We start from the raw sequence: 27,437 nt of genomic DNA, 5'->3' as shown, positions 1-27,437 counted from the left end.
TGCAAGCCACAGCGAACCAGACAGTAAGCAGCAAATTGCTGTGTTTTTTTTTTTCTACTTCAGGCGTCTGCCTTGGTGTCACTCAGTGAAGAGCTCTAACCTGTAGGGTAAAATAAACTCTTGCTTTCCGAAGTCTCCTTTGGTCATGCTGTTTATCACCATAACAGAAAGCCAAGTAGAAGAGAGGGTAGACTTTGGTCAGTGGTATTTGTTCTGAGACCTGAAAGATGAACCAATCTCCTGTTAGAGATCCACCAGCCATCAATAAGATATAGGTTTCCTTTATTCAGATACTCCAGCGAAGCATAAGCCAGAGCTAGCCCAGATGCAGCAAGGCATGGAGGCCAGAGAGAGCGGGTCCCCATGAATCTGGAGCCCTTTAAGAACCTATTCTGACCTCCCATGACCACGCCCTGAGAGGCTTGGTCAAGCGCAACTGTTGCCAGCCCTTAGGAGTCGTGGTTACGGTGTCTCCACATCTGAGTGAGGTCACTGACAACTCTCTCCCCCACAAATGTACTCAATACCTTTCACACTATCAATAGGGATCTAAGATTTTCTTAGACACTATGCTGGTCCTAGAAGTCTGCACTTTTCTCACTGTTATCCTGTTCATGTGAAAATCACCAACTGATTTATAACATGGGTTTCATGGCTGACTGTAAAGATTAACACAACAGAGCTTTCTAATAGAATATTTGTAACTATTGAAAGTAAGTTTTTTTGACACTAACAGTTTGGGATAAGTTACTGTCTTACATCCATTAATGCTTTTCAATTTTTTTTTTTTTTGAAAATTGAGTAACAACTGGTACGGCGTGCTAAGTAAATTTACGAAGAGTGCATGCTCATATCTGTTCTGAGGTGCCCAGACTCCTTCCAATTTTCCACATTGTGTATAATGTTAGATGTAGGGTTGTGGCTTCTAATGTAGCTTGTACTGAAGTTTTTCTTCCTATTCCCTGAATCCTAAAATCTTTCACAATGACCATAAATGAAAGTTTACCACATGCCCTTTGTCAATATATTGAATTCCTTCCGTCCTAAAATTTGCAGCCTTACATGCAAGGAAAAGTATATGGTAATTCACCCTTGGGATATCTACAAAGTCAGATTGGATTTCTCAATTGTGGTAGTTTACATTCCCTGCAAGAATTAGTATAAACCTACTTGTGCCGTTTTCTTAAACACATTTGTGACCATTTTGTTTGTTTGATTACTTTTTAGTTGGTTTTTTAGGGTGGAGGGCTTATTCCATCGACTTTTGCTCATCGGAAACTCACTAGGGAGACAAGATTGGTAGCATAAATTAAACATTTCTCTGCATTCTGAGTGTTGAGATTAAAGTGGCGCCAGCAGACTATGCTCCACTAGGTTTGGGGTTTGTTTGGTTTGATTTCTTTGGATTGATTTCCTGTGTGTGAGCGCTTGGGCAGCTTCTACGTCAGTGCAACAAGTGTGCCCAATGAAAGTCATTATGAAAATGACCCAGCAGCTGGGGGGTTTCAGGGAACCTGAGTCGAGTCATAGTGGGCGGGGCCAGGAGGAGCCTCTCACCGGAACCCGACTGCAGGAACCGGAAACTTCTCCATTCCCTGGTGGAGCCAGCGGCGCGTGTTCGGGAACCGGGAGAGGAAGACGCGGCTGGGGGCTCGGGGACCTGAGCCCTCGGGATCCGCGGTGTCCGCGCTCGCGGGGCGGCCTGGGAAAGTCAGCAGTCAGCAGCGCAGTGGCGGGAACCGCAGCCCGGCGGCCCTGGAAGCTCCCAGGTCAGAGGAGCTGCGGGGCTGGGACCCGGGAGGGAGGGAGGAGCGGGCTGTGCTCCCGAGCTGCTCACAAGGACCCCGTCAGCTCCCGCCGGCTGCCCGTGGGGTGGAGGAGGCGGCGGCTCAGCTCGTCCCCTGCGGCCAGGTGCGCTCGTTTCCACCCCACGAGCTGGGTGCTGCCCCGGGCGCCGGGCGCACCCCTTAAAAGTGTCCGTCTGTCCCGGTCTCTCTGGCTCCTGGTTTGCTCTCTGACCGCTCTCTGTCTGGGGTCTCCGTCTCTCCCGTCCCCATCCGAGACGGCCTTTGCTCTTTTGCTCGCCCTCCTCCCCAGGGACCTCTCCCCCTAGACCTGTTGCCCATGGCGAGTTCTCTTAGCGGCCAGGGGCGCAGCCAGAGCTGCCCAGTTTCCACCGCTTTATCCTCAGACACAGCTCTCAGTGTTGTGTTGTTGGCGTCTTTCCATTGATGGTGGGTTTCAGATGCCATGAAGCGGGCATTACTGTTGTGTTGCTTTGTTTTTTCTTCACTTAAGGTTGGCAGAGCATCAGGTTGTCATAAAATAACTCTTATAATAATTTAGTAGAGCATTTGCTTTGTCTGTTGTTTGCAAACAGGCTATCTATGCTATGGTGGTAATTCTAGAGCTCTCTTCCGTCACTCTATGTGCATCCTTCTATTTTCTCCTGGCGGTAGAAATGTTCACAAGATTTCTGGTGTGCTTTGGCTTTGAGGGGTCTTTTCATATGGTGTGGCATTGACCATAATAGAGGGTTTTTTTTTTTTTCCAGATTTTTCTTTTTGACAATAGGATGTGAAATATCCACAAGAATTCCAGTAGTTTTCTCTGAGAAACTTAGAGAAGAGCAACAAGAACAATGGATGCTTCTGTTGCAAATGCTCTTCAGGTCAGTGTCGTGTTCACATATCTCTGAAAATTGTTTTTATTATTGAAAACATTTAAACTTTTAGTTGGCAATGTTATTCAAATTGTTTATTTTTGCCTTATTTGTCTGTTTTGTTTTTTGGGTTTTTTTGTTTTTTTTTTTGAGACAGGGTTTCTCTCTGGCTTTGTAGGATGCCTGGAGCTGGCTCATTTAGCCAGCTGGTCTCAAACTCACAGAGTACTGCTGACCTGTGCCTCCCGAGTGCTCACATTAAAGCTTTACACCACCACTGACTGGCTAGTTTTTTCTTTCTTTTATTATATTTAAAGTTATGCCTTAAATCTTTCAACTATGTATCTGAGACTTGACCCATTGTATTTTCTCTTGGTTTTATACTATGAGGCGATGACTTTCCATGGGCGTTAGACTTGAAGACTAAAACACAACCTATTGTAAATGAAACTCAAGAAATATGTTGATCGCCATTTTCTACATAAAATGGACTTGTGTTTCTTTTTAATAGTGAGGAAGTATGGTCTCATGTGCCACACAGTTATATTTCTCCAAAGTTCAGTTTTCCAGAAACAGGCTTATGAACATGGACAGATCAGTACATGGACCTTCTCACTGACATCACTGATAAATTTATGGAAATGTAGAATTAGAAATGACTCACTGTCTTGAACCCTAATGGTAAAGATTTTAGCACCCAGAGAGCACAGATGTTGGAAGCCATATGTGGCTTCTTTTCTAGAAAGTTGCTGTGTCTGTGAGGAGATGAAGTTTGCAGTATTCTGGCTTCTCTTTTTGCCTCATTATGTCACACAGTGACGTGGGGTGTATCCACACTGTAAATATATGAGTCCCTTCTGAAATTCTGTTCAATTTTCAGTGGGTACATCTCTTAGGAATTTCTGATTTTTTCTTTACCTTTGTTTCATATTCAGAAGGAGCATAAACACAGATGTATCCACATTTATTTGGCATTCTGGGGAATATATTTGTAAGAATTTTCTAGAGAGTACTGACATGGTGCTACACATAAGCCATCAATGTTCAAGCATAAATGAATGTCCCTTTTAATTACTTTGCTCTTTTCTTTTGAGGAAGAAGGCCCCATCTTGCCTATGTTTTTCCTCTCGCTGAAGGTTTGTATTACATAGGGAGAAATTCTGAAGATTTATGCCAATTTTCTATTTCTTTTTTTCAGTAACATTTCATTTATGTATACGAGGGTTTATCTGCATGTTGTTATGTACGCTGAAGGATTCTTTATGCCCCTGGATTCCTGTGGTCAGCACCAGACACTTGGAACTAAAGTCAAACATTGTAGTTATTGCCATGTGTTTAGAGAGAATTATAGTTGGTTTCTCTGGAGGAACAACAAGTGACTTTTAAGTCTCAGCCATGTCTTCAGAAAGGTGCAAAATTGTGACATTATAAAACACTGTGTATTCTAGTTTTCAGAAAAGTAAAGGAGTAATCATAAAGAATACCTAGCTATGCTACATTCTTGTCAGATGAATTTGCTAAGATACTGAAGAGACAAATAAGTTTTAAATTAAGAGGTTTAAATTTTCCTTTCAGTGAGTCACATGAGAAATAATACACTTCATGGTTGTAACTATTCCTCATGTTATAGCTTCACAAAGTATTTGATTTCGAGCAAATGTGTTGTTTGGAGCAGTGGATATATGCAATGGTTTTGTACTCCTTAGTCTCAAAACAAAACAAAAAAAACTGAATTTAATTCATCCATGGATTTTCATTCCATATCCATTAAATTAAATTTTATTTTATGTATTCCCATATGTGTGCTAGAAAGTATGTGTACTCTGTAGGACTCTTGCCTATAAAGTGCAGCATTGAATCTCAAGCATATGAAATTAAATCCTGTTTTTTACTGCTATGATTGTACGGGGAAACAAACTACATTTTAAAGGATTTGAAGACATTATAGACTGCAAACTAGAGACAAGTTTTTCAAATTTAGTGTTTGTGGCAAATATTTTATGCTACTCAAGTCTTAGAAAATATCAAAATTTTCATGGAGGAGAGACTCAATGGATGTAAGCAATGTACTGTATCTTCCTATGAATTGACTTTAAAAGAGTAGCAGTGCGGGACTCTTTCAAAACTCCTGTCCTCTCAAAATTGTCATGCTTCATCTATGTCACAAATATCTCTCTAATTCATTATGTCTCCTTTGCTCAAGAAATCATTTTGTGCAGCAGTGCATGGTAATTAGGTAATTTTCCATTGCAGGGTCTGTTATCATTCAGGGATGTGTCTGTGGACCTCTCCCAGGAGGAATGGGAATGTCTAGACTGTGCTCAGAGGGCTTTGTACATGGATGTGATGCTGGAGAATTACGGCAATCTACTTTTTGTGGGTAAGAGGGCTCTTCTCATAATTCCTTATTCAATCTTTTTTTTTAATTTTCCTACTTTGTGTATCAATAAACTCTGAGAGTAGAAAATACCAGAAATGTGGGAAATATTAGTTACGAAAACATAACTTTTTAATGTTGCTTCATTTACTTTTTTGTGTTCTCTAGAAGAGTAAAGAATGCTTTATTCTCTGTAGCCCTCCTTTCTAATATACAAAGAACATTTCAAAGTTCAAACAATAAATAGTTGTTAGATCATGAAAATATATTGTAGTACTTATTATAATTAGAAGGATTTGTTACTGGATTTAAGTCTTCCCCTATTTTATAAAAATTGCAAAAGGTTTTAGAGGAATGGTTGTTGGTTATGACAATGTGGTTTTGCTTGGTAATTTAATTTGAGCTTTGATGGCTATATTTAATACTGGCAGAGCATGATGTTAATATTTCTACTTTGGAGCTTGAAGTGTACGTGTTATCTCCATGCAAATCTGGGTTATGAATTCCAAGTTGTGTGACCCTATCTCAAAAACATAAGATATAGGGAATCATTCTTCATATCATCCTTCACACAGCTTCTTTCTCATGTTCTTTCCTTCCCAAATACCAAGCATCTGACCAACTGCAAAGGACAGTGTTACGTGAGAATCAGAAGGCTACACACTGGAGTGAACTAGGTCCCCTACATATGTGTGACAGTTGTTTACTTTGGTCTACTTGTGGGAGTCCTAGCAGTGTCAGGAAATCCTTTCCCTAATGCTTTGGCTTGCTATTGGGAAACTGTTCCTCAGAGTTGGTTGCTTCACAAAGCCTTAATACAAAGGGAGGAACTTAGATTCACCTCAACTCAATATGCCATGCTTTGTTGACAGCCATGTGAGGCCTGCCTCTTTTAGAACACACACACAGGAGGGTTTGATGGGGGCACAATGGGAAGTCAGGGAGTGTGAACAGGAAGAGAGTAAGGAAGAGAAACTGTAGAAGGTTGTGAAATCAATTGAAAGAAAAATGAGTAGGCTGTTATTGGTCCCCGTGATTTGTTGTAGATCAGATTGGAGATTCTTTTTTTAATGATTTTTTTTAGTATTACTTTTTCTTATTTATATTAGAAACAAGATTCTTTTACATGTAAATCCTAGTTCATCTATGTCTTATATCTGTATATGAGTGAGAATATACCATGGTTGTCCTGTTGTGACTGAGTTAGTTACCTTGCTCAGGATAGTTTCCTCTACTTCCTCGATTTCCCTGTGAATCCAATGTTCCTGTGTGTGTGTGTGTGTGTGTGTGTGTGTGTGTGTGTGTTTCTGCTGAGTAGTACTCCATTGTGTAAATGTAGCACATTTTCTCTATCCATTCTTCAGCTGAGGGGCATCGATGTTGCTTCCAGTTCTGGCTACATAAGGCTGCCCTGAACATAGTTGAATAGATGTCCTTGTTGTATAAATGTGCATCTTTTGGGTATATGCCTAAGAGTGGAATTGCTGGATCTTGTGGTAGACTGATTCCCATTTTCCTGGGGAACCACCATACTGATTGACAAAGTGGCTCTACAAGTTGGCACTCCTGCCAGCAGTGGAGAAGTGTTCCCATTTCTCCACATCCTCTCCAGCATAAACTATCATTGGTGTTATTGATTTTAGCCATTCTGACAGGAGTAAGAAAGTATCTCAGAGTTGTTTTTATTTGCATTTCACTGATGCCTAAGGATATTGAGCACTTTCTTAATTGTCTATCAGCCATTTTAGCCTCCTATATTGAGTATTCCCTATTTTGTTCGGTATCCCATTTTTAATTGTATTATTTGTTGTTTTCAAGTCTAGCTTCTAGAGTTTTTTATAAATTTTGGAGATCAGGCCTTTGTCATATGTGGTGTTGGTGAATATCTTTTCCCATTCTGTGGGATGCCGTTTTGTCTTGGTGACTGTGTCCTGTGACTTACAGAAGCTTCTCACTTGCAAGAGGACCCATTCATTAATTGTCAATCTCATGAAGATCCGATTGTTTGGTGTAATGTTCAGGAACAGGTATCCTGTAACAATTCTTTCAAAGATACTTCCCACTTTCTCTTCTAAGAGGTTCAGTGTGGCTGGCTTTATGTTGAGGTCTTTGAACCATTTGGACTTAAATCTTGTGAATGGTGATAGATCTGCAACTATGTCCAGTCTTTTATATGCCAGCACCATTGGTCTTCCTGTCTACTTTTGTGCCAATACCAATCTTTTTTCAGGACTACAGCTCTATAATAGAGCTTGAAGTCTGGGATGGTGATGTCTCCAGAAGTTTCTCTATTATACAGGGTTGTTTTGGCTATCCTAGGTGTTCTGTTTTTCCGTATAAGGGTGATTATCGTTCTCTCAAAGTCTGTGAAGAATTGTGTTGGGATTTTGATGGGGATACAATTGAACATGAAGATCGGTGTTGTCAAGATTGCCATTTTTACTTTGTTGATCCTACCTATCCCAAGAGCATGGGAGATCTTTCCATTTTCTGGTATCTCCTTTAAATTTTTTCTTTACAGACTCAAAGTTCTTGTTTTCTAGGTCTCTCACTTGTTTGGTTAACTTTGTCCCAAGATATTTTATGTTGTTTGTGGCTAATGTAAATGGTGATATTTCTCTCATATCATTCTCAGCCCATTTATAGTATATATATATATATATATGACTACTGACTTTTTTGAATTAATCTTGTATCCTACCACTTTGTTGGAAGCATTTATCTGATATAGTATTTTCCTGGTAGAGTTTTTTGGGTCACTTATGTAAACTCTCATATCATCTGCAAATAGTGACAGTTTGACTTCCTCCCATCCAATATGTATCTTCTTGATATACTTTTCTTGTATTACTGCTCTAGCTAGAAATTCAGGTACAATATTGAAGAATTATTGAAGAGTGGACAGCCTTGTCTTTTTCCTGATTTCAGAGGAATGGCCTTGAGTCTCTCTCCATTTGGTTTGATGTTGGCTGTTAGTTTTCTCTATATTGCTTTTATTATGTTCAGGCATGTTCCTGTTATCCCTGATCTCTCCAGGACCTTTATCATGAATTGGTGTTGGATTTTGCCAATGGCTTTTTCAGCATCTAGTGAGATGAATATGTGGTTTATCTTTTTCAGTTTGTTTGTATGGCACATTACATTGATAGATTTTCATATGTTGAACCATCCCTGTATCCCTGGGATGAAGCCTACTTGGTCATGGTGGATGATTCTCTGGTATGTTCTTAGATTCAAGTTGCCAGTATTGTATTAACTACTTTTGCATCAATGTTCATGAGGAATATTGATATTTAGTTCTATTTCTTAGTTGTGTCTTTGTGTTGCTTGGGTACCAAGGTAATTGTAGCCTTCCAAACAGAGATTGGCAATGAACCTTCTTCTTCCATTGTGTGGAACAATTTGAGGAGTATAGTATTGGTATTAGTTCTTCTTTGATTTTTCTGGTAGAGTTCTGTATAGAAGCCATCTGGCCCTGGGCTTTTATTTTTTTTTTTTTTTTTTTTTTTTTTTTTTTTGGAAGACTTTTGATGACTGCTTATATTTCATTAGGGGTTATAGGTCAGTTTATATTGCTTATCTATTCTTGATTTAATTTTGGTAAGTGATATGTATGCAGATAATTGTCCATTTCCACAAATTTTTGAATTTTATGGAGAACAAGTTTTCAAAGTATGACCTGAAGATTCTCTAAATTTCCTCAGCGGTGGCTGTTATATTCCCTCTTCATTTCTGATTATGTTAATTTCCATGTTCTCGCTGTGCTTTTTGGTTACTTTTGGTAAAGTTCTGTGTATCTTATTGATTTTCTGGAAGAACCAATGCTTTGTTACATTGTTTATTTGTATTGTTTCCTTTGTTTCTTCTTAAAGGATTTCAGCCCTCAATTTGATTATTTCCTGCTGTCTACTCCTAAGGGTTAAGTTTGCTTTTTTGTTGTTCTAGAGTTTTCAGTTGTGCTACTAATCTTCTAGTGTGACTATTCTTCAGTTTCTTCATGTGGGCACTTAGTGCTAAGAACTTTCCTCTTAGTACAGCTTTTGAAGTATCCCATAAGTTTGGGTATGTTGTGTCTTCATTTTCATTGAATTCTAGGAAGTCTTGAATGTCTTTTTTTTCTCTTCCATGACTCCAGAATTGTGCAATTGTGGGTTGTTCAATTTCCATGAGTTTGTAGGGTTTCTGCTATTTATGTTGTTGTTGAATTCTAACTTTAAAACATGGTGGCTGATAAGATACAGGGGATTATTCCAATTTTTTGTACCTGTTGAGATTTGTTATGTTGCCAAGTATGTGGTCATTTTAGAGAGTGTTCCATGTGGTACTGAGAAGTAGAAATTTACTTTTTGGTTTGGATGGAATGTTCTATAGATGTCTGTTAAACTCAATTGTGCAATAACTTCTGTTACTTCCTTTGTTTCTTTGTTAAGTTTCTGTATAGTGGTATTGTCTAGTGGTTAGAATGGAGTGTTGAAGTCTTCTCCTATAACTGTGTGCAGTCTTTTGTGTAATTTGAGTGTTAGAAATATGCCCTTGTTTTCGGGGCATAGGTATTCATAATTGAGATTTCTTACTGATTGATTTTTTTTCCTAAGGTAAATTTGAAATGACCTCCTCCATCTGTTTTGAGAGATTTTAGTTTGATGTCTAATTTGTTAGATATTAAGATTGCTACACCAGCTTATTTCTTGGGTCTAGTTGATTGGAAAATTTTATATCAACCCTTTATTCTGAGGTAATATATGTCTTTGTATATGAGATATGTTTCTTTTATACAGGAGGAGGATGGACTCTGTGTTCATATTCATTCTATTAGCCTGTGTCATTTTTTTTTTTTTTTGAAGTTTGGGATATCTTTGTACAGTTTATTTTTTTGTAATTTTTTATTAGTTCAAATTAGAAACAAGCCTGCCTCACATGTCAATCCCTCCTCCCTTTCCCTCCCCTCCCCCCAACCCTTCCCCCAACCTACCACCTGCCCCACCACCCTATCCACCCTCCACTCGCCTGACTTTGTGGGCCCTCCATAGGTGCTCCCCAAAGTCCACCACATCATCCTGGGCTGGGCCTAGGCCCTCCCTCATGTGTCCAGGCCGAGATGGGGAATGAGCTCTCAAAGTCCCTTCTTATACCAGGGAAAAATACTAATATACTACCAGGGGCCCCCTAGAGTACAGAGGCCTCCTTATTGACATCCATGTTCAGGGGTCTGGATCAGTCCCTTGCTGGCCTCCCAGACAGCATCTGGGGTCAATGTCCTCCCCTTGTTCAGGCCAGCTGTTTCTGTGGGTTTCACCAGCCTGGTACCGACTGCTTTGATCTTCATTCCTCCCTCTCTGCAACTGGGTTTCAGAGTTCAGTTCAGTGTCTATATGTGGGAAATTAAGGAACATTGAGTGTTCGTTCTTGTTTGTTTTGGATTTGTTCTTGGTGGTGGGGTTGTGTGTATTTACCCCGGTTTTTCTTATGACTTTTGGTTATGTGGGACTATCTATTGCCTATGTTTTTGTGAGTATAGTTAATTTCCTTATGTTTGAATTTTTTTTCCAGTATTTTCTGTAGGGCTGGATTAGTGGATATATATTATTTAAATCTGATTTTTTTTTGTGTGTGTGGAATGTCTTGTTTTCTCCATCTATGTTGTTTGAAAGGTTTGCTGGGCATAGTTGTCTGGGCTGGCATCCATAGTTCCTTAAGGTTTGTAGAGTATCTATCCAGGATCTTCTGACTTTCAGTTTCCATGGAGAAGTCAGGTGTAATTCTGATAGGTTTGCCTTTATATGTTACTTGGTCATTTCCTTTGCTCTTTCCTCTTAATATTCTGTCTTTATTCTATATGTTTGGTGTTTTGATTATTATGTGATGAGAGAACTTTTTTTGTGGTCCTCTCTATTTGGTGTTCTGTGGGTTTCTTGTACTTTCATTGGCATTTGATTCTTTAGTTTGGGAAAGTTTTCTTCTATGATTTTGTTGAATATGTTTTCTGCATGTTTCAGTTTGATTGCTTCACCTTCTTCTTTACTGATTTTTCTTAGGTTTGGCATTTTTTTACAGTGTCCCATATTTACTGGGTATATTGCATTAGGGATTTATTGTAGTTAATATTACCTTTGTGCTGTGAATATATTTCTCCTAGTGGATCCTCAACACTTGAGGTTCTCTCTTCCTTCTCTTGTTCTGTTGATTATCCTTGCATCTGTAGTTCCTGATTATTTGCCCATATTTTGTAATACCTGCATGCCCTCAGACTGTGTGTGTCTTTTTTTTAAATTCTATTTCAGCTTTCAAACCTTGCACTGTTTGAATTGTTTTTTGAAATTTTGGTTTGTCTTTTCTTCCGTTTCTTAAAGGACTTGCTCATTTCTTCCTTTGGAGTCTCTGTCATCTTCATGAAGTTGTTTTTCAGGTGTTTATCTTCTGCTTCATCTGTGTTTGGATATTCAGGTCTTGATAATGTAAAATCCCTAAGCTCTGGTGGCATCATATTGGTTTTTCTGTTGTTGTATGTGATCTTCTATTATTGTCTTCCAATCCCTTCTTCCTGTTGCTGCAGGTGATGTCACTTCCTCTCCTTGTGGATACAGTTCCAAGGTTCTCTTCTGATGCGTGCATGCAGGTCCCATACTCTAATAGGTCTCACAGTGGGTACAGGTGTGTCTGAGGCACTCCCTCTCCCAGTGGGCAGGAGCTGGACTAGCATAGCAATGTTAGCAGACTTTCATTTCCTTGTTTCTCTGGGGGCGAGTGGACCTGCCTGCATTCCCCAGGTCATGATCCCAGAAAGGGCAATCAGAAATTGGGCCTGACACAGGAGCCCAAGTTCGAGATAGTAGATTCTTATGAGCATCCATTTATTGATTGTAAAACAGAAAAATCCTCTGATAACAGTGCTTTCCCTGAAAGTTACTAGTTTATATGTGTTGGAAACCTAAAATAGTTAAAGTATTGAATCTATTCCATATTCATTGCTATTATTCACAATTGTACTAATTTTTCAGAGAACCATCGCATATGTGGTAAACGTGAGAAACTCTTCCACCAAGGCACAAACTATTGTATCCATGATCATGAAAATATTCAAGAGAAGACTAATACATGTAATGAGCCTGGCAAAGTGGTTCATGAATTCGGCCAATGTACACCTTATGATATAAGTGATACTGCTGAAAATTACAACAAGTGCATATTTCATAGCTACAGAAGTGCCTCTGATGAAACCTTAAACCTCAACAGACACAAAATTCGGAATGCTGGGGAAGAACTTTGCAAATTTAAAGACAGTGGAAACTGTTTGTATTTGTGTTCCATCATTGGCCAAAATCAAAGAACACAGTCACGAAACGAAGACTACAAAACTACAGAATATGAAACATCTCTTGAGTCTAATGCAGAAATCAAAGTGAAAGAAATTGATTGCAGAAAGCATCCACATCAATGCATGCAATGTGGAAACCTTTTCAAGACTCACTCAAGCCTTATGCATCAGAGATCCCATACTAGAGAGAAACCCTGTAAGTGTACAAAATGTAATAAAGCATTCCTGCATTTTTCACAACTCAATGTACATTACAAAATCCATTGTAGAGAAAATCCCTACAAATGTACAGAATGTGGTAAGTGCTTTTATTGTTTATCAAAGTTTCAAAGACATTTCAGGATCCACACAAGACAGAAACCTTATAAATATAATGAATGTAACAAATCCTTAATCATGAAAGGCAGTCTTAGAACTCATCAGAGAATCCCCAGAGGAGAGAAACCTTACAAATGTACTGAATGTGAAATAATCTTATCCACAAAAGGCATGCTTAGAACTCATCAGAGAATCCACACAGGAGAGAAACCTTTCAAATGTACTGAATGTGAAATATCCTTTTCCACAAAAGGCAGGCTTAGAACTCATGAGAGAATCCACACAGGAGAGAAACCTTTCAAATGTAGTGAATGTGATAAATCATTTTCCAGGAAAGACCATCTTAGAAATCATCAGAGCATCCACACAGTAGAGAAACCTTACAAATGTAGTGAATGTGAAAAATCTTTAACCACAAAACGCAGGCTTAGAACTCATCAGAGAATCCACACAGGAGAGAAACCTTACAAATGTAGTCAATGTGACAAATCATTTTCCAGGAAAGACTCTCATAGAAATCATCAAAGAATCCACACAGTAGAGAAACCTTACCAATGTAGTGAATGTGACAAATCCTTTACCACAAAAGGCAGGCTTAGAACTCATCAGAGAATCCACACAGGAGAGAAACCTTACAAATGTAGTGAATGTGACCAGTCTTTTTCCAGGAAAGACCATCTTAGAAATCATCAGAGAATCCACACAAGAGAGAAACTTTACAAATTCAGTGAAAGTGACAACTATTCTACCCAGAAATCCCATCTTACAGCTCATCAGAAAGTCCACACAGGAGAGAAACTTTCCAAATATAGTGAGTGTTACTGATCCTTAACCACAAAACGAACTCTTAGAGCTCATCAGAGAATCTGCACAGGAGAGAAACTATCTAAATGTGGTGAATGTGACAAGTCTTTAACCACAAAACACAGTCTTAGAATCCACACAGGAGAGAAACCTTACAAATGTAGTGAACGTGACAAATCCTTTTACAGGACATAGGAACTGAAAATTCATTGGAGAATCCACACAGGAGAGTACCATTACAAATTGGGAATGTAACAAATCATTTACCAGAAAAGGCCATCTTAGAACTCATCAGAGAATACATATGTTAGATAAAATTTAGAAATGTAGCAAGCTTGCAAAATACTTTACTGTTACTTCTAAATCTTAGAATATGTTCTGGAATATTTCAACATACTTTACAACCGGAGTTTTAAGATTTTTTTTTGTTTTGTTTTGTTTTTGTTTTTTTCGAGACAGGGTTTCTCTGTGGCTTTGGAGGCTGTCCTGGAACTAGCTCTTGTAGACCAGGCTGGTCTCGAACTCACAGAGATCCGCCTGCCTCTGCCTCCCAAGTGCTGGAATTAAAGGCTTGTGCCACTACCGCCCGGCTGAATTTTAAGAATATTAACCATGCTTAGTGGGTGGAACCCAGGACTATTCGTCATGAAGTAACCATAGAGAGTACGAAGGAATATGAATACCAGTCGAGACACAGGGAGGAGTAGGGAGTGACTTGAGTCTTTGAGGTCTTCTGGTTTGAGATTGTTGAAGAGACACTATGTTACTGGGACTCTGGCAAAAAAGGAAGTTAATTTGGTTGCTTCTTGACCTCTCTGAACTAGCAAGTTTTCACCTCAGCATCTGACTCCCTACTACCATTGTAGTCAACATGAGAAATGATTTGTCTAAAAATCATTCTGATAACACATCCAAATATTCATATAGGAGTGAATACTCTAAAATGTAATATGCACACAAAAGTCTTTAACTGCTTTTCACGTCTAAGACAGTTTGTGAGAATTCATAACAGACACAAAAGTTTCCATGGGAAAAAATTGGCATGTCCTTAAACCAAGCTCTATTCTTCGGCTCTTGGGACTCCAAACTAGAGAACTATTATGAACATGAAAAATTTTTGAAAGACTTTAAGTTATTTTCAAATCTTAGAGTGACAATTTTCATTGAACCTCAAATACTTCATAATGAAGAAGAAATGCTGAAACCTGAAGTATGTGGTGTTGTGTAAGTGTCCTGGAGACAAGAGTGATCCATTCTGAAGGACAGATGATTGGAGCAGGAAACACAGCACTCAAAATAGCTTCAAGAAATCTCCAAACCCAACAGGATTCAGTGTGCTTAAGTCGAATGAAGAAACTGAGAGAAGTCATGTCCCTTACAAGATTTTAAGCATGAAGATAGGATTCTCTTTCACTTATAGCTATGCCTACAGGTGTGCACTATCCTCCAGGTGTGCATTATTCTTAAGCTGTATCCCATGCTGGTTTTGAATTTCATGATTGCAACTCTGTTTGAGTCCCTTATGCTCTGGTAAGCAACTGCCTCCCCATATATGTTTAATCAATTCCAATGAAGCTCTTTGGTTCAAAAAGTTGAACTTCATTCTGTTAATAGCTTCTAGTTGGGGTGAGTAGATGAATATGCATATTGTACCTCCCCAGCATTTCATAACCACTTGCCGAACTCAGTAAATGTCTCTCCAAATTTGTTGAAAATGCGAACTTGATTATAGCCTAGCAGTTCTCAACCTGTGGTCCATGACTTCCTGGGATTAAAATACCCTTTCACAAGGCTTCCTAAGATACAGGAAAACATGTTCGATGATTTTGGAACTGAGATACCATCCCTGTATTGTCTCTGCATGTAAAAATGTGAGATTTGCTTTTCTTGTGTATGAGAAGTAAATGGTCTGGAGCTTCCTTGTGGATTTGAGTTAATTATATAAAATTTGCCACTGTGATTTTAACAATAATATATTCTATTGCATGTAATTGCAAGTTTTTCTGGTCTGTCAGCCTCAATTCCTTCAGTAATTCCAAATTTCCATTTTATATGTGCTTCTTGTTCTTGGTTAGCTTTTTTGTTCTGTTAGCTATTTTTCACTTACTGTTAATCTTTAAATAATACAAGCAAGAATAGATGTTGTAAAAATTTTCCTTCTGTTTGGTTGTTTATAGGATGAAATGTTCTGCCTCCAAATAGACATTGATATGTCCTCACATGGTTTGTTTTATTAATTTTGTTTAGGTTGTATAAATAATAAATACTGATATTTAATTTTTTCATAGGTGTATTCATCATTTCCCCTTCTCCATCCTCTGTCCCCTACCTGTCAAGATATGTCTTCTTTCCATTTTCCTCCAATTTTATTCATGGCTTATGTCTAGGTGAGATAATTAGGCCTCAGGTAATAAGTTCAAAGGAACTAACCATGACCCCCACCAGCTGCAAAACTTGTGAGAACCAGCCTTGCATCTCATCTGGGCAACACAATAGAGCCAACCATGCTGGCATAGCTGTGGGTGAGCCAGCCCTGAAGTTAGAGTTGTGGGAGAGCTGTTCCCACTCATCTGTCACATGATTCTGTGGGCAGGTAAGATATGACCCCACTTGCCCTCCTCCATACTCCCTTCACCAGACAAGAGCTGACCTTCCCCCTTACCAGGTGCAGCATACAGAAACCAGACCTTGCCACTTGTGTAGGCAGCACAGTAGAGCTGCCTGATGGTCAAAGGTGAGGGATACTTAGCCCCAACCTCTGTCCCAGAAAGACAAATATGCCACCACCAGAATCTAGGGACTCCACGCCAGCAAGATATAAAAAGCCCAACACAGATGATGAAGAAGAGATGGACCTCTAAAATTATCATAGGAAGATGATAGACAACTTTAAAGAGGAAACAAGAAAATCCCTTAAAAAAAATGGCAGAAAAAATAAGCAAAAATTACATGAAATGGAGAAAAAGGCAAACCAAAAGAATAAACAAATCATTTACTGAATCTAATGAAAGCCAAGAAAAAACAACAAAATGAAGGCGCACTCAAAACAGTTGAAGTCATGAAAGCTGAAATAGATACAGTAAAGGAAACACAGATTGAGGGGATGCTGGAAACAGAAAGGCTGAATAAATGATCAGGAACTAAAGATGTGAGTATAACCAATAGAATTCAAGGGATGGAAGAGAGAATCTCAGTTGTTGAAGACTCAAAGGATGTAGAGTCATCAAAATCTCAAGTCCAACTAATCCCTAACACAAAATATCCAGGAAATATGCAACAGGGTGAACAGGCAGAACTAAGAATAATAGGTAAAGAAGAAGCTGAAGAAATACAGCTCAAAGGTACAGAAAACATATCCAACGAAATCATAGAAGAAAATTTCCCCAACCTACAAAAGGATATGCCTATGAAAGTACAAGAAGCTTACAGAATACCAAACAGACTGGACTACAAAAAGAAGTCCCCTGGACACATAATAATCAAAACACCAAACGAACACTAAAGAGAAAATATTAAGAGCAGCAAAGGAAAATGGCCAAGTAACATATAAAGGGGGACCTATAAGAATCACACCCGACTTCTCAATAGAAACTATAAAAGCCAGAAGGTCCTTGATAGATATCCTTCAAACTTTAAGGGAGACTACGTACACTGCAAAAATTTTCAATCACTATAGATGGAGAAACCAAGATATTCCATGACAAAACCAGATTTAAACAATACATATCCACAAATCCAGCAGTACAGAAAGTTCTGGAAGGAAAACTCCAACCCAACAAAGATAACTACACTCAGAGAAACATAGGTAATAGATAATGCAATTCTACCAAACACGAAAAGAAACAGGAGGGCAATATACACACACAATGAAAGTACCAACAATAAATCCAAAACGAACAAGAACCAACAATCAATGAACATTAATATTTCTCAATGTCAATGGTCTTAACCTCCCCCATAAAAAGATACAGGCTAACAGAATGGATATGAAGACAGAATCCATCCTTCTGATGTATACAAGAAACACACCTCTACTTCAAATATTGGTGTTACCCCAGAGTAAAGGGTTGGGAAAAGATTTTCCAATGAAATGGGCCCAAGAAACAAGCTGGTGTAGCAATCCTTATATCTAACAAATTAGACTTCAACTAAAATCAATCAAAAGAGATGAAGAAGGGAATTTCATACGTATCACAGGAAAAGTCCATCAAGATGAAGTCTCAATCCTGAACATCTGTGCCCCAAATATGAAGTCACCCACATTTGTAAAACATTACTAAATCTCAAACCACACATAAAACCACAAAGGAGACTTCAACACCACTCTTTAACCACTAGACAGGACCACCAGACAGGAACTTAACAGACAAAGGGTCTAACAGAAGTTATGAGCCAACTGGGTTTAACAGATATCTATAGAACTTTCCATCCAAACACAAAAGAATATACCTTCTCAATGCCACATGTTACCTTCTCTAAAATTGACCACATAGATGGCAACAAAGCAAACCTCCACAGATATGAAAGAATTGAAATAACCCCCTGTATCTTATCAGATCCCCATGCATCAAAATTAGAATTCAATAACAATAAAAATTGCAGAAAACCTACAAACTTGTGGAATTTGAATAACACCCAATTGTACCATTCCTCTGTTGACAAAGAAATAAAAATAGAAATTTAAGACTTCCTAGAATTTAATGAGAATGTAGACAACACATACCCAATCTTATGGGATACTCTGAAAGCAGTGCTAAGAGGAAAGTTCATAGCACTAAGTGCCCACATGAAGAAACTAGAGAAGAGTCAGAACAGAGAATTGCCAGAACAACTGAAAGCTTTACAACAAAAAGAAGCTAATTCGAGATGGAGGTGTAGACAACAGGAAATAATCAAAGTGAGGGCTGAAATCAATAAAGTAGAAGAAACTAGGAAAACATTACAAAGAATCAATGAAAAAAAAAGAGTTGGTTCTTTGAGAAGATCAAAGAGATAGACAAACCTCTATCCAAACTAACCAAAAGGCAGAGAGAGAGCATGCTAATTAACAAAATCAGACATAAAAAGGGGGATACAACAATGAATACTGAGGAAATCCAGAGAATCATCAGGTCATACTTTGAAAACCTGTACTCCCCAAAATTCAGCCTGGCATTGGTGGTACACAACTTTAATCCCAGCACTTGGGAGGCAGAGGCAGATGGATCTTTGTGAGTTTGAGGCCACCCTGGTCTCCAGAACAAGTGCCAGGATAGGCTCCAAAGCTACACAGAGAAACCCAGTCTCGAAAAAACAAAAAAGAAAACATATACTCCAAAAGCTTCAAAAATCTAAAGGAAATGGACAATTTTCTGGATAGATATCACTTACCAAAATTAAACCAAGAACAGATAAGCAGTTTAAATCGACCTATAACCCCTAATGAAATAGAAGCAGTCATCAAAAGCTTCCCAACCAAAAGGAGCCCAGGGCCAGATGTCTTCACTCCAGAATTCTACCAGAAATTCAAACAAGAGCTAATACCAATACTCCTCAAACTGTTCCGCACAATAGAAGCAGAAGGGACATTGGAAAACTTTTTACGAGGCTACAATCACTTTGATACCCAAGCCACACAAAGATACAACTCAAAAAGAAAATGACAGCCCTTCATGAACATAGATGGAAAAATATTCAACAAAATGTTGGCGAATTGAATCCATGAAAACAGCAGAAAAATCATACACTATGATCAAGTAGGCTTAATCCCAGGGATGCAAGGATGGTTCAACATATGAAAATCCATCAATGTAATCTACCATATAAACAAACTGAAGAAGAAAAACCACATGATCATCTCAAAAAAGCCTTTGACAAAATCCAACATCCGTTCATGATAAAGATCTTGGAGAGAACAGGAATAACAGGAACATATCTAAACATGATAAAATCAATATACAGCACACCAGCAGCCAACATCAATCTAAATGGAGAGAAACTCAAGGCGATTCCTCTAAAATCAGGAAGAAGGAAGGCTGTCCATATCTCTTCAATAATGTACTTGAAATTCTAGCTACAGCCATAAGACAAGAAAAGGAGATCAGGGGGATACAAATTGGAAAGGAAGATGTCAGTCTTTCACTATTTGCAGATGATATTGATAGTTTACAAAAATGACCAGAAAACTCTAACAGGGATCTCCTGCAGCTGATAAACACCTTCAGCAAAGTAGCAGGATATAAAATTAACTAAAAAAAAAATCAGTAGCCCTACCTTGTACAGATGATAAATGCAATGGGAAAGAAATCAGAGAAACATCACCCTTCACAATATCCACAAGCAACATAAAATATCTTGGGGCAACACTAACCAAAAAAAGTGGAAGACCTGTACAGTTAGAACTTTGAGTCTTTAAAGAAAGAAATTAAAGAAGATACCAGAAAATGGAAAGACCTCCCATGCTCTTGAATAGGTAAAATCAACATAGTAAAAATGGCAGTCTTACCAAAAGTAATCTACAGATTCAATTCAATCCCCATCAAAATCCCAACACATTTATTCACAGACCTTAAAAGAACAATCCTCATCTTTATATGGGAAAAAAAACACAGGATAGCCAAAACACTCTGTACAATAAAGGATCTCTTTGTTTGATCTTTCACTATTTCTGAACTCTGATTTTGCAAAATTTTATAAATTTTAAGATTTTCCTCTCTATATATGCAAATACATGTAGTATTTTGTTATTTTGATCTCACCGTCATCAAATTATGTTTCTTCACATGTTTGAGTGAGAGCATGCCATCAGTGAGTCAGTATTTACATACATTACATGTATTCTTCTGTTTCCTGCCCATTGTTGCTGTCAGCATTCCAGCTTCCTGGAGCAGACACTTTGTGTTTTTGCTTTTTTGTTGTTGTTGTTGTTTTTTAAACAGGGTTTCTCCGAGTTGCCTTTGAGCAAATACTTCCCAATTACTTGTACGGGTTTTGTCTGTACTAGAAAATAAACTAACATATGGCATTGGGGATTTCACCTTTTTTGTTTTGTTTTCTCTGGATTTCTCTCTACACAACAGGTTAGGCTTGTACTCAAAGAAATCTAATACTGATTCCTGAATACTGTGATTAAAGGCACCACTGCTTAGTGGGAAAAAATGCCTTATAAACATTCATATTTACTAGGTATGAAGACTTGTTTTTTGTTTTCTCTTTTTTATTGTTTGTGAGAGGCATATGGTAATGTGAATTTTTACCTTTTTTGGATGTACTTTCAGCCATCTATGAGAAGCCTATTTGAGGACACAAAGAGTTTCTCTGACCCATGCTGAAAAAAACTAGTGGGCTATTGTGTGTGAATAGAATCATTTAAACATAGTACTAATATTTCTACATGTACCAGAATGTCAGGAGTAGATTCCAATCCAAGTCCTATAACATTCCCAGTCATTGGCTTTTGGCTAGTTTCCACAACAGTCTGTCTCAGATCACATCAGAAATCCGTCTTTGATCCACAAAGTGTTCTTGGCAGTATAATACTGATGGACTTAACATGCCTGGGAAGTTGGCTTTGTAGTTCACAGGGGTCAGCATCAGGAATGATCACTAGTGATGCTTTTCTCCCAGCAGTCTGTAAAGCAATTTTAGTATTTGAATGCTACAAAAAAGGATTACAAGACCTTTTCAGAAACAGTAAGTTGTTTGCTGACTTCTAAGCATCTTCTGTTGGACCACAGAAACCCACATGGTGTTATGTGTCGATTATTATAACTTGCTAAGAGCATTTTGTGATCTGGCTTTTCTCTTGGACCAAAAAAGATTTTGAATTCCAGAATAACATTTCTTGTAGTTTGGGAAAGCAAGCCTTCTCAATGACCTCATTTGAAACACTGAAAAATTTCTCAGTCCTTGTTTTGGGTAAGCTTAATACATTGTGTTGAGGTCTTTTGGTCAGACTACACAGCCTTTTTCTCTGTTCTGATTACCACCGAATGATGATATTTGTCCTCCTTTTGTGTAATAATATTTGTACTCATTATGCCAAGGTATGTTACTATCTTTATATTCCTCAGATCATTAATAGTGAGAAAATATTATATTCTGCTACAGGACTTTCACAGATATATTGACAGGATCATGTACCTTCCCTCATTGAGTCTACATAGTTTGTTCCTTGAATTGACAGATTTTTGGGTGTTGAAGCAGTTTTGCCTCCCTGCCATGAAATCAAACTTGAGTTCCATGTTGACATTGATTAGAGAAAATCTCTGTGTCAATGTAGCCCCTGACAACTACACTGTGATATTTTTTCTCTTTGCTCATTCATTCTTTTTCTGTCCTCATCTACTTTGTATATCTAGGTCAAATGGCTTTATGTGATGATTGTCTTGCATTCCTTTTTGTTGTGGTTGTTTTCTGCAATATTCTCTGTGCAAGGTCAGTATATGTTTTTCAAAAGGAAATAAGAGAATTCGAACTGATTCTCTCCATTTCTCAAGCACCATGACAAGAAAATTCTTTATTCATTCAGGTTCATGATTTCCTTAATGGCTGTTACTGTTTGGTGACATAAGCAATTATTTTGTTCAGTTGTTTATACGAGACCATTCTTTTCTTTTCAATTCTGATTTATTTGCATATGTCTTTCCACAACACTCCACAAGGTTAGTGCTGATACCATTGACATGCATTGCAATGTTTCCTATTCAGGACTAGTTCTATTACTTAAGTATTCACATTCATAATCAGATAAGTTGACAAAATGCTTTGTCAGTATATGTGTCTTTTTACTACAGGAAGTCAGTGAATTGAAATGAGATGTGGCTCATACAAAGAAAGCTATCATGAATTAGACTCAGTAATTTTAAAAAATGTGAAAATGGAGGTATGAGATAGTATATTGGGACTACGTAATTGGAGCTGAGGAAGTTGTGGTGAATTTATATGAAGACATTTATATAAAGAAGTAATTCCAAAGCAATAAAATCTCATATCAACATATCACAGACCAGACATTTATTTCTTCAGTTGGGCCATTTCAAATCCTATACCCAGGCTCCACACTCACTCTCACAGAGACTTTACCATTCCCTTTTCTGATCTGGTGTCTTGAATTGTTATGTGACAACATTTATTGTTTCTTTTTCTTAAGATTTCTCTATTTTAATTTATGTGCATAGGTGTTTGCCTGCAGGTGGGTCTGCTCACCTTGTACATGGGCCAAAGAAAGGGAATAGATCCTTGGAAACCTGGGTTACAAACACCTGTTACGTCACCATATATGTAAAGGGAATTGATCCGGGAAACTACAAGAGCAACCAGTGCTCTAAACAGCTAAGCCACCTCACCAGTGCTTTGTTTATTGCACACTAGTTAGCTATTGTGGAGACTTAGATCACTGAACAGTGAGGCAGAATTCATGGAGTGCTGAACACAGTTTCTTAGAGTGTTGGAATGAGTGTCAAGTTATGAAAAACAATGACAGAGAAGTGGGGTGACAAACACTGAGAAGTTCTGGCAACAGTGTCCCTGGCTATTAAAAGATGTTTGTCCGTAATTACATAGCTGAGGGCCAAAAAGCATTAAATGTAGTCAATGTAAATAGTACAGAGAAAGATATTAGAAAGGATGTATAATAATTTAAAAAATAGAAATGTAAATACAATGAGTCAAGGCAATGAATAGTATCTGTGAATTGACAAAAATACAGTTGAGCCATTTTTCTTCTTTAAAATTTGTTTTACATCCCATCTCCCTGTCACATCTCTCACTCACATCTCTCCCTTTCCACCTCCATCCACCAGTCAGAGAGGGTTAAGGCCTTACTTGGGGAGTCAACGAAATCTGGTATACAAAGTTGAGGCAGGACCAATCTTCTCACCCATTTATCAAGGCTGAGCAACATATTCCCATCATAGGGAATGGGCTCCAAAAAGACAGTTCATGCACCCAGGATAGTTCCTGGTACCAATGACACTGGCCCTCTCAACAAATTAAGCCTGATAAACTTCATAACATTCAGAGTTCCTCGTTTGGTTCCATGCAGTTTCCACAGTTGTCAGGCCATCGTCTGTAAGCTTCCACTAGCTTGAGTCAGCTCTCTCTGTGATTTTTCCTCAGCATGCTTTTGAGCACCATCGTTCATATGATCCCTCTCCCTCTCTTCAACGGGACTCTAGGAGTTCAACCCAGCACTTGGCTGTGGCTCACTGCAGCTACTCACATGGAGCTTTTTCCACCTGATACAAACAGAAGGAATGAATCCCAAAGTAATAGAACTAGAGCTGAAAAGAAGACATCACAATGTTACCAATGGCATCAGAGTTGCATAATGTAGAACTGTAGAAAGTCATAAGCAGGGAAACATATTAATAACACAAGGAGAATATTATATAAAACAAACAAAAAAAGAAACAAAAAAAGAAATGGTAGAAAATGAATGTCAGAATGTCATTGTACAAAGCTGGGCTTAACAATTAAAGCAAATGAATCTGGACAAATATATGCTTAGAAGAATCACACAGACTAGTTACCAGGGTTTAGATAGACAGAGATTGCCTCTAAATTACATGGAACTGGATTCAGAGATGATTTAAATGCCAATACACAATAATGTTTCAACCAGTGTGAACTGATCCATGTAAAACACCAAATCTGCAGTTTAGTGAGAGAAAAAAAAAATGTCAATATATCCATGAAAGACCTGTGGCAAAACACAATATTTGCTGCTTAATAATGCTCTGAAAATTGTGAGGACAAATGCAATACACCTCAATATAATAAAGGCAATGGGACCCTATTCTAAACCTAATAATACAATGGGACTGCTGGAATCATTTCAATCTAATCAAGACAGAGAAGGGAGTCTCATCCTCTCAGTGAATTGCATCAGTGGGTACACAGCTCAAGGTCAGAGAAAGTTTAAAGGAGGGAATATGGAACAATGAGAAATTGGATCTCTTAGAGAAGACACCAATTCTGCAATTTGATGGCAGAAATACACATGAAAATATTCAGATCTCATAGCCCTCTTTATAAGCTGTGTAATCCATATCTCATGACACTTGTATTTGTTTTTTTTTTCTTCAATAACAGAAGAGAATGCAAAACAGTCAGAAGACAACTCACATTTCCTAAAAACATCTTGGATTCCCAGGTGGTAACATTCACAGTATCAAAAACTGCTTGGCAGGCTTGAGCACAAGGTGGGGGTAATAAAATCCATACCCAGATTGGGATCCTGTGTGCTACAATACCAACCTGCAAGGTGTCATAGTGGTGAGAGTATTTAGTGAGTAGTAGAATGCCTTCTGGTTTGAACTGAGGCTGTCTCTACAAAAGAAAATATATACATGGCGCAGGCAATTTGGCCGATATCCAGTGTGGTGAAGGTCCATGTTGACACTCATATACTTGTCCCGCTTTCAACTTAGCTCTAAGAAACATGGTTTTCAATGAGCAACAGGTATTTCAGAGATTCATAACTGGTCAAACGCTGAGAACCATTCACTGTTTTTCAGGGGAGACTACTAGGAGAATTCCCTATTCCCCTATTTAATTTACAAAGAACATTAGAGTAGAGGAGGCAAACAATTTTAAGAGCCGAAGGATGGGGAAATGAGACATGAAAAACTCTCTTGCATATGACATGGCAGTTGGAATTATGGGTATATTAAGGCCTGGCTACCTGGACCAAAGCAATAAATAAAATTGGAGGAAAACTGGGAAGAAGGCATTTTGGGACAGAGGATGAAGAAGGGGTAACGGTGAATGAATTCACCTATGAAAAAATTAAATATCAATATTCATTATTTACAAAACCTAAACAAAATTAATAAAAACAAACCATGTGAGAACATATCAATGTCTACTGGAGGCAGAACATTCCATCCTATAAACAACCAAACAGCACGAAAATTCTTGCAATCTCTATTTTTGCTTCTATTATTCAAAGATCAACAGTAAGTGAAAAATAGGTAACTGGGAAAAAAGTTAACCAAGCACAAGAGACACAGGTAAAACAGAAATAGAATTGGCATTACTGAAGGAATTGAGGCTGCCAGATCAGAAAAACTTGATTTACATGGAATAGAACATATTATTGTTATAATCACAGTGATAAATTTTGTGTAATTAAATCAAATCCACAATGAAGCTCCAAAAGATTTAATTCACATACACAAGGAAAGCGAATCTGACAAATTTACCCACAGAGACAATAAAGGCATGGTATCTCAGTTCCTGAGATCATTGAAAATATGTTTTCATTTATCGTAGGGTCCCCTGTGAAAGGGTATTTTAATCCCAAGAAGTTATGGACCACAGGTTAAGAACTGCTGCACTATTATCAAGTTTCTGTTTCCAACAAATTTGGAGAAACAATTAGTGAGTTCAGCACATGTTTCTGAAATACAATTCCTGGGGAGGTGCAACATGCATATTCATCTACTCACCCCATCTGGAAACTAGAAACAGAATGAAGTTCAACTTTTGAACCAAAGAGCTTTATTGGAATTGATTACAGGAATATGTAGAAGCAGTTGCTTACCAGAGCATAAGGGACTCCAACACAGTTGCTATCATGAAATTCAAAGCCAGCATGAGATACAGCTTATGAATAATACACACCTGAAGGATAGTGCACACCTGTAGGCATAGCTATAAGTGAAAGAGAATCCTATCTTAATGCTTAAAATCTTCTAAGGGACATGACTTCTCTCAGTTTCTCCACGTGAGTTAAGCACACTGAATTCTGTTGGGCTTAGAGATTTCTTGAAGCTATTTTGAGTGCTATATTTCCTGCTCCAATCATCTGTCCTTCAGAATGGAACACTCCCGTCTCCAGGACACTTACACAACACCACATACTTCAGGGTTCTGCATTTCTTGTTCATTATGAAGTATTTGAGGTTCAACAAATAAAGTTTTAGTGAAAATTGTCAACCTAAGATATGAAAATAACTTACTCTTTCAAAACTTTTTTATGTTCATAATAGTTCTCTAGTTTGGAGTCCCAAGAGCCTAAAATAGAGCTTGGTTTAAGGACATGCCAATTTTTTCCCATGGTAATTTTTCTCCCCGGTATGAATTTTCACAAACGTTCTTAGATGTGAAAAGCAGTTAAAGACATTTTAAAGTATTCACTCCTATATGAATATTTGGATGTGTTATCAGAATGATTTTTAGACAAATCGTTTCTCATGTTGGCTACTATGGTGGTTTCAATATGTATAGCCCCAAGGGCTCATGTTTGAATGCTTCACCCATAGGGACTGGCATTATTGGGAGGAATGGCATTGTTTAAGTAGGTGTGGCATTGTAAGAAGAAGTGTGTCACCAGAAAGGCAGTTCTCATATGTGTTCAAGCCACAACAAGCACACAGTTCACTTCCTGCTTCCCGAGGATCAAAATGTAGACCATGTCTCAGCTACTTTTCTAGCACAGTGTCTGCCTGCATGTCAGTGTTTCCCACCATGACGATAATGGACTAAATTTCAGATTTAACTTTCTTCTGAAGGGAAATTAAATGTTTTCCTTTAGAAGCATTGCAATGGTGAAGGTGTCTCTTCAGAGAAACACACACACACACACACACACACACACACACACACACACACACACAAACAAGCTAAACACACTTGTAAGATTTCTCTCCTAATGAATTCTCTAATGTATTCTAAGATGACTGGGGAGTCAGATGCTGGGGTGAAAACCTGCTATTTCAGAGAGGTCAATAAGCAACCAAATTACCTTCCTTTTTGCCAAAGACCCAGCAAGAGAGGGTCTCTTCAAGAATCTCAAGCCAGAAGAGCTCAAATATTCAAGTGACTCACTACTCCTTCCTGTGAGTCTACCAGTCTTCATACTCCTTCGTAGTCTATGGCCACTTCATGTCAATAGTTGTGGGTTCCGCCCACTTAAGCAAGGTTGATATTCTTAAAACTCACTTTGCACAGTATGCAGAAATATTCCAGAACATATT

The 27,437-nt window shown here is 38.2% G+C and overlaps 1 protein-coding gene across 1 annotated transcript in view; it reads left to right on the top strand.

Moving 5' to 3' along the window:
* Nucleotides 1-13,861, top strand: part of LOC100755709 (zinc finger protein 501-like) — a 93,400-nt gene extending 79,539 nt beyond the window's left edge. The window contains exons 3-4 of the mRNA XM_035449509.1: nt 4,916-5,042; nt 12,038-13,861. Coding sequence (XP_035305400.1) covers nt 4,916-5,042; nt 12,038-13,497 — 1,587 coding nt within the window. The 3' untranslated portion in view covers nt 13,498-13,861. The remainder of the gene's footprint in view (nt 1-4,915; nt 5,043-12,037) is intronic.
* The last annotated feature ends 13,576 nt before the right edge of the window (nt 13,862-27,437 follow it).

The sequence above is a fragment of the Cricetulus griseus genome, chromosome 9 (genome assembly GCF_003668045.3).
Source record: "Cricetulus griseus strain 17A/GY chromosome 9, alternate assembly CriGri-PICRH-1.0, whole genome shotgun sequence".
Lineage (NCBI taxonomy): Eukaryota > Metazoa > Chordata > Mammalia > Rodentia > Cricetidae > Cricetulus > Cricetulus griseus.
The sequence above is the reverse complement of the archived record's forward strand: the minus strand, read 5'-3'. Positions and strand labels throughout refer to the sequence as shown.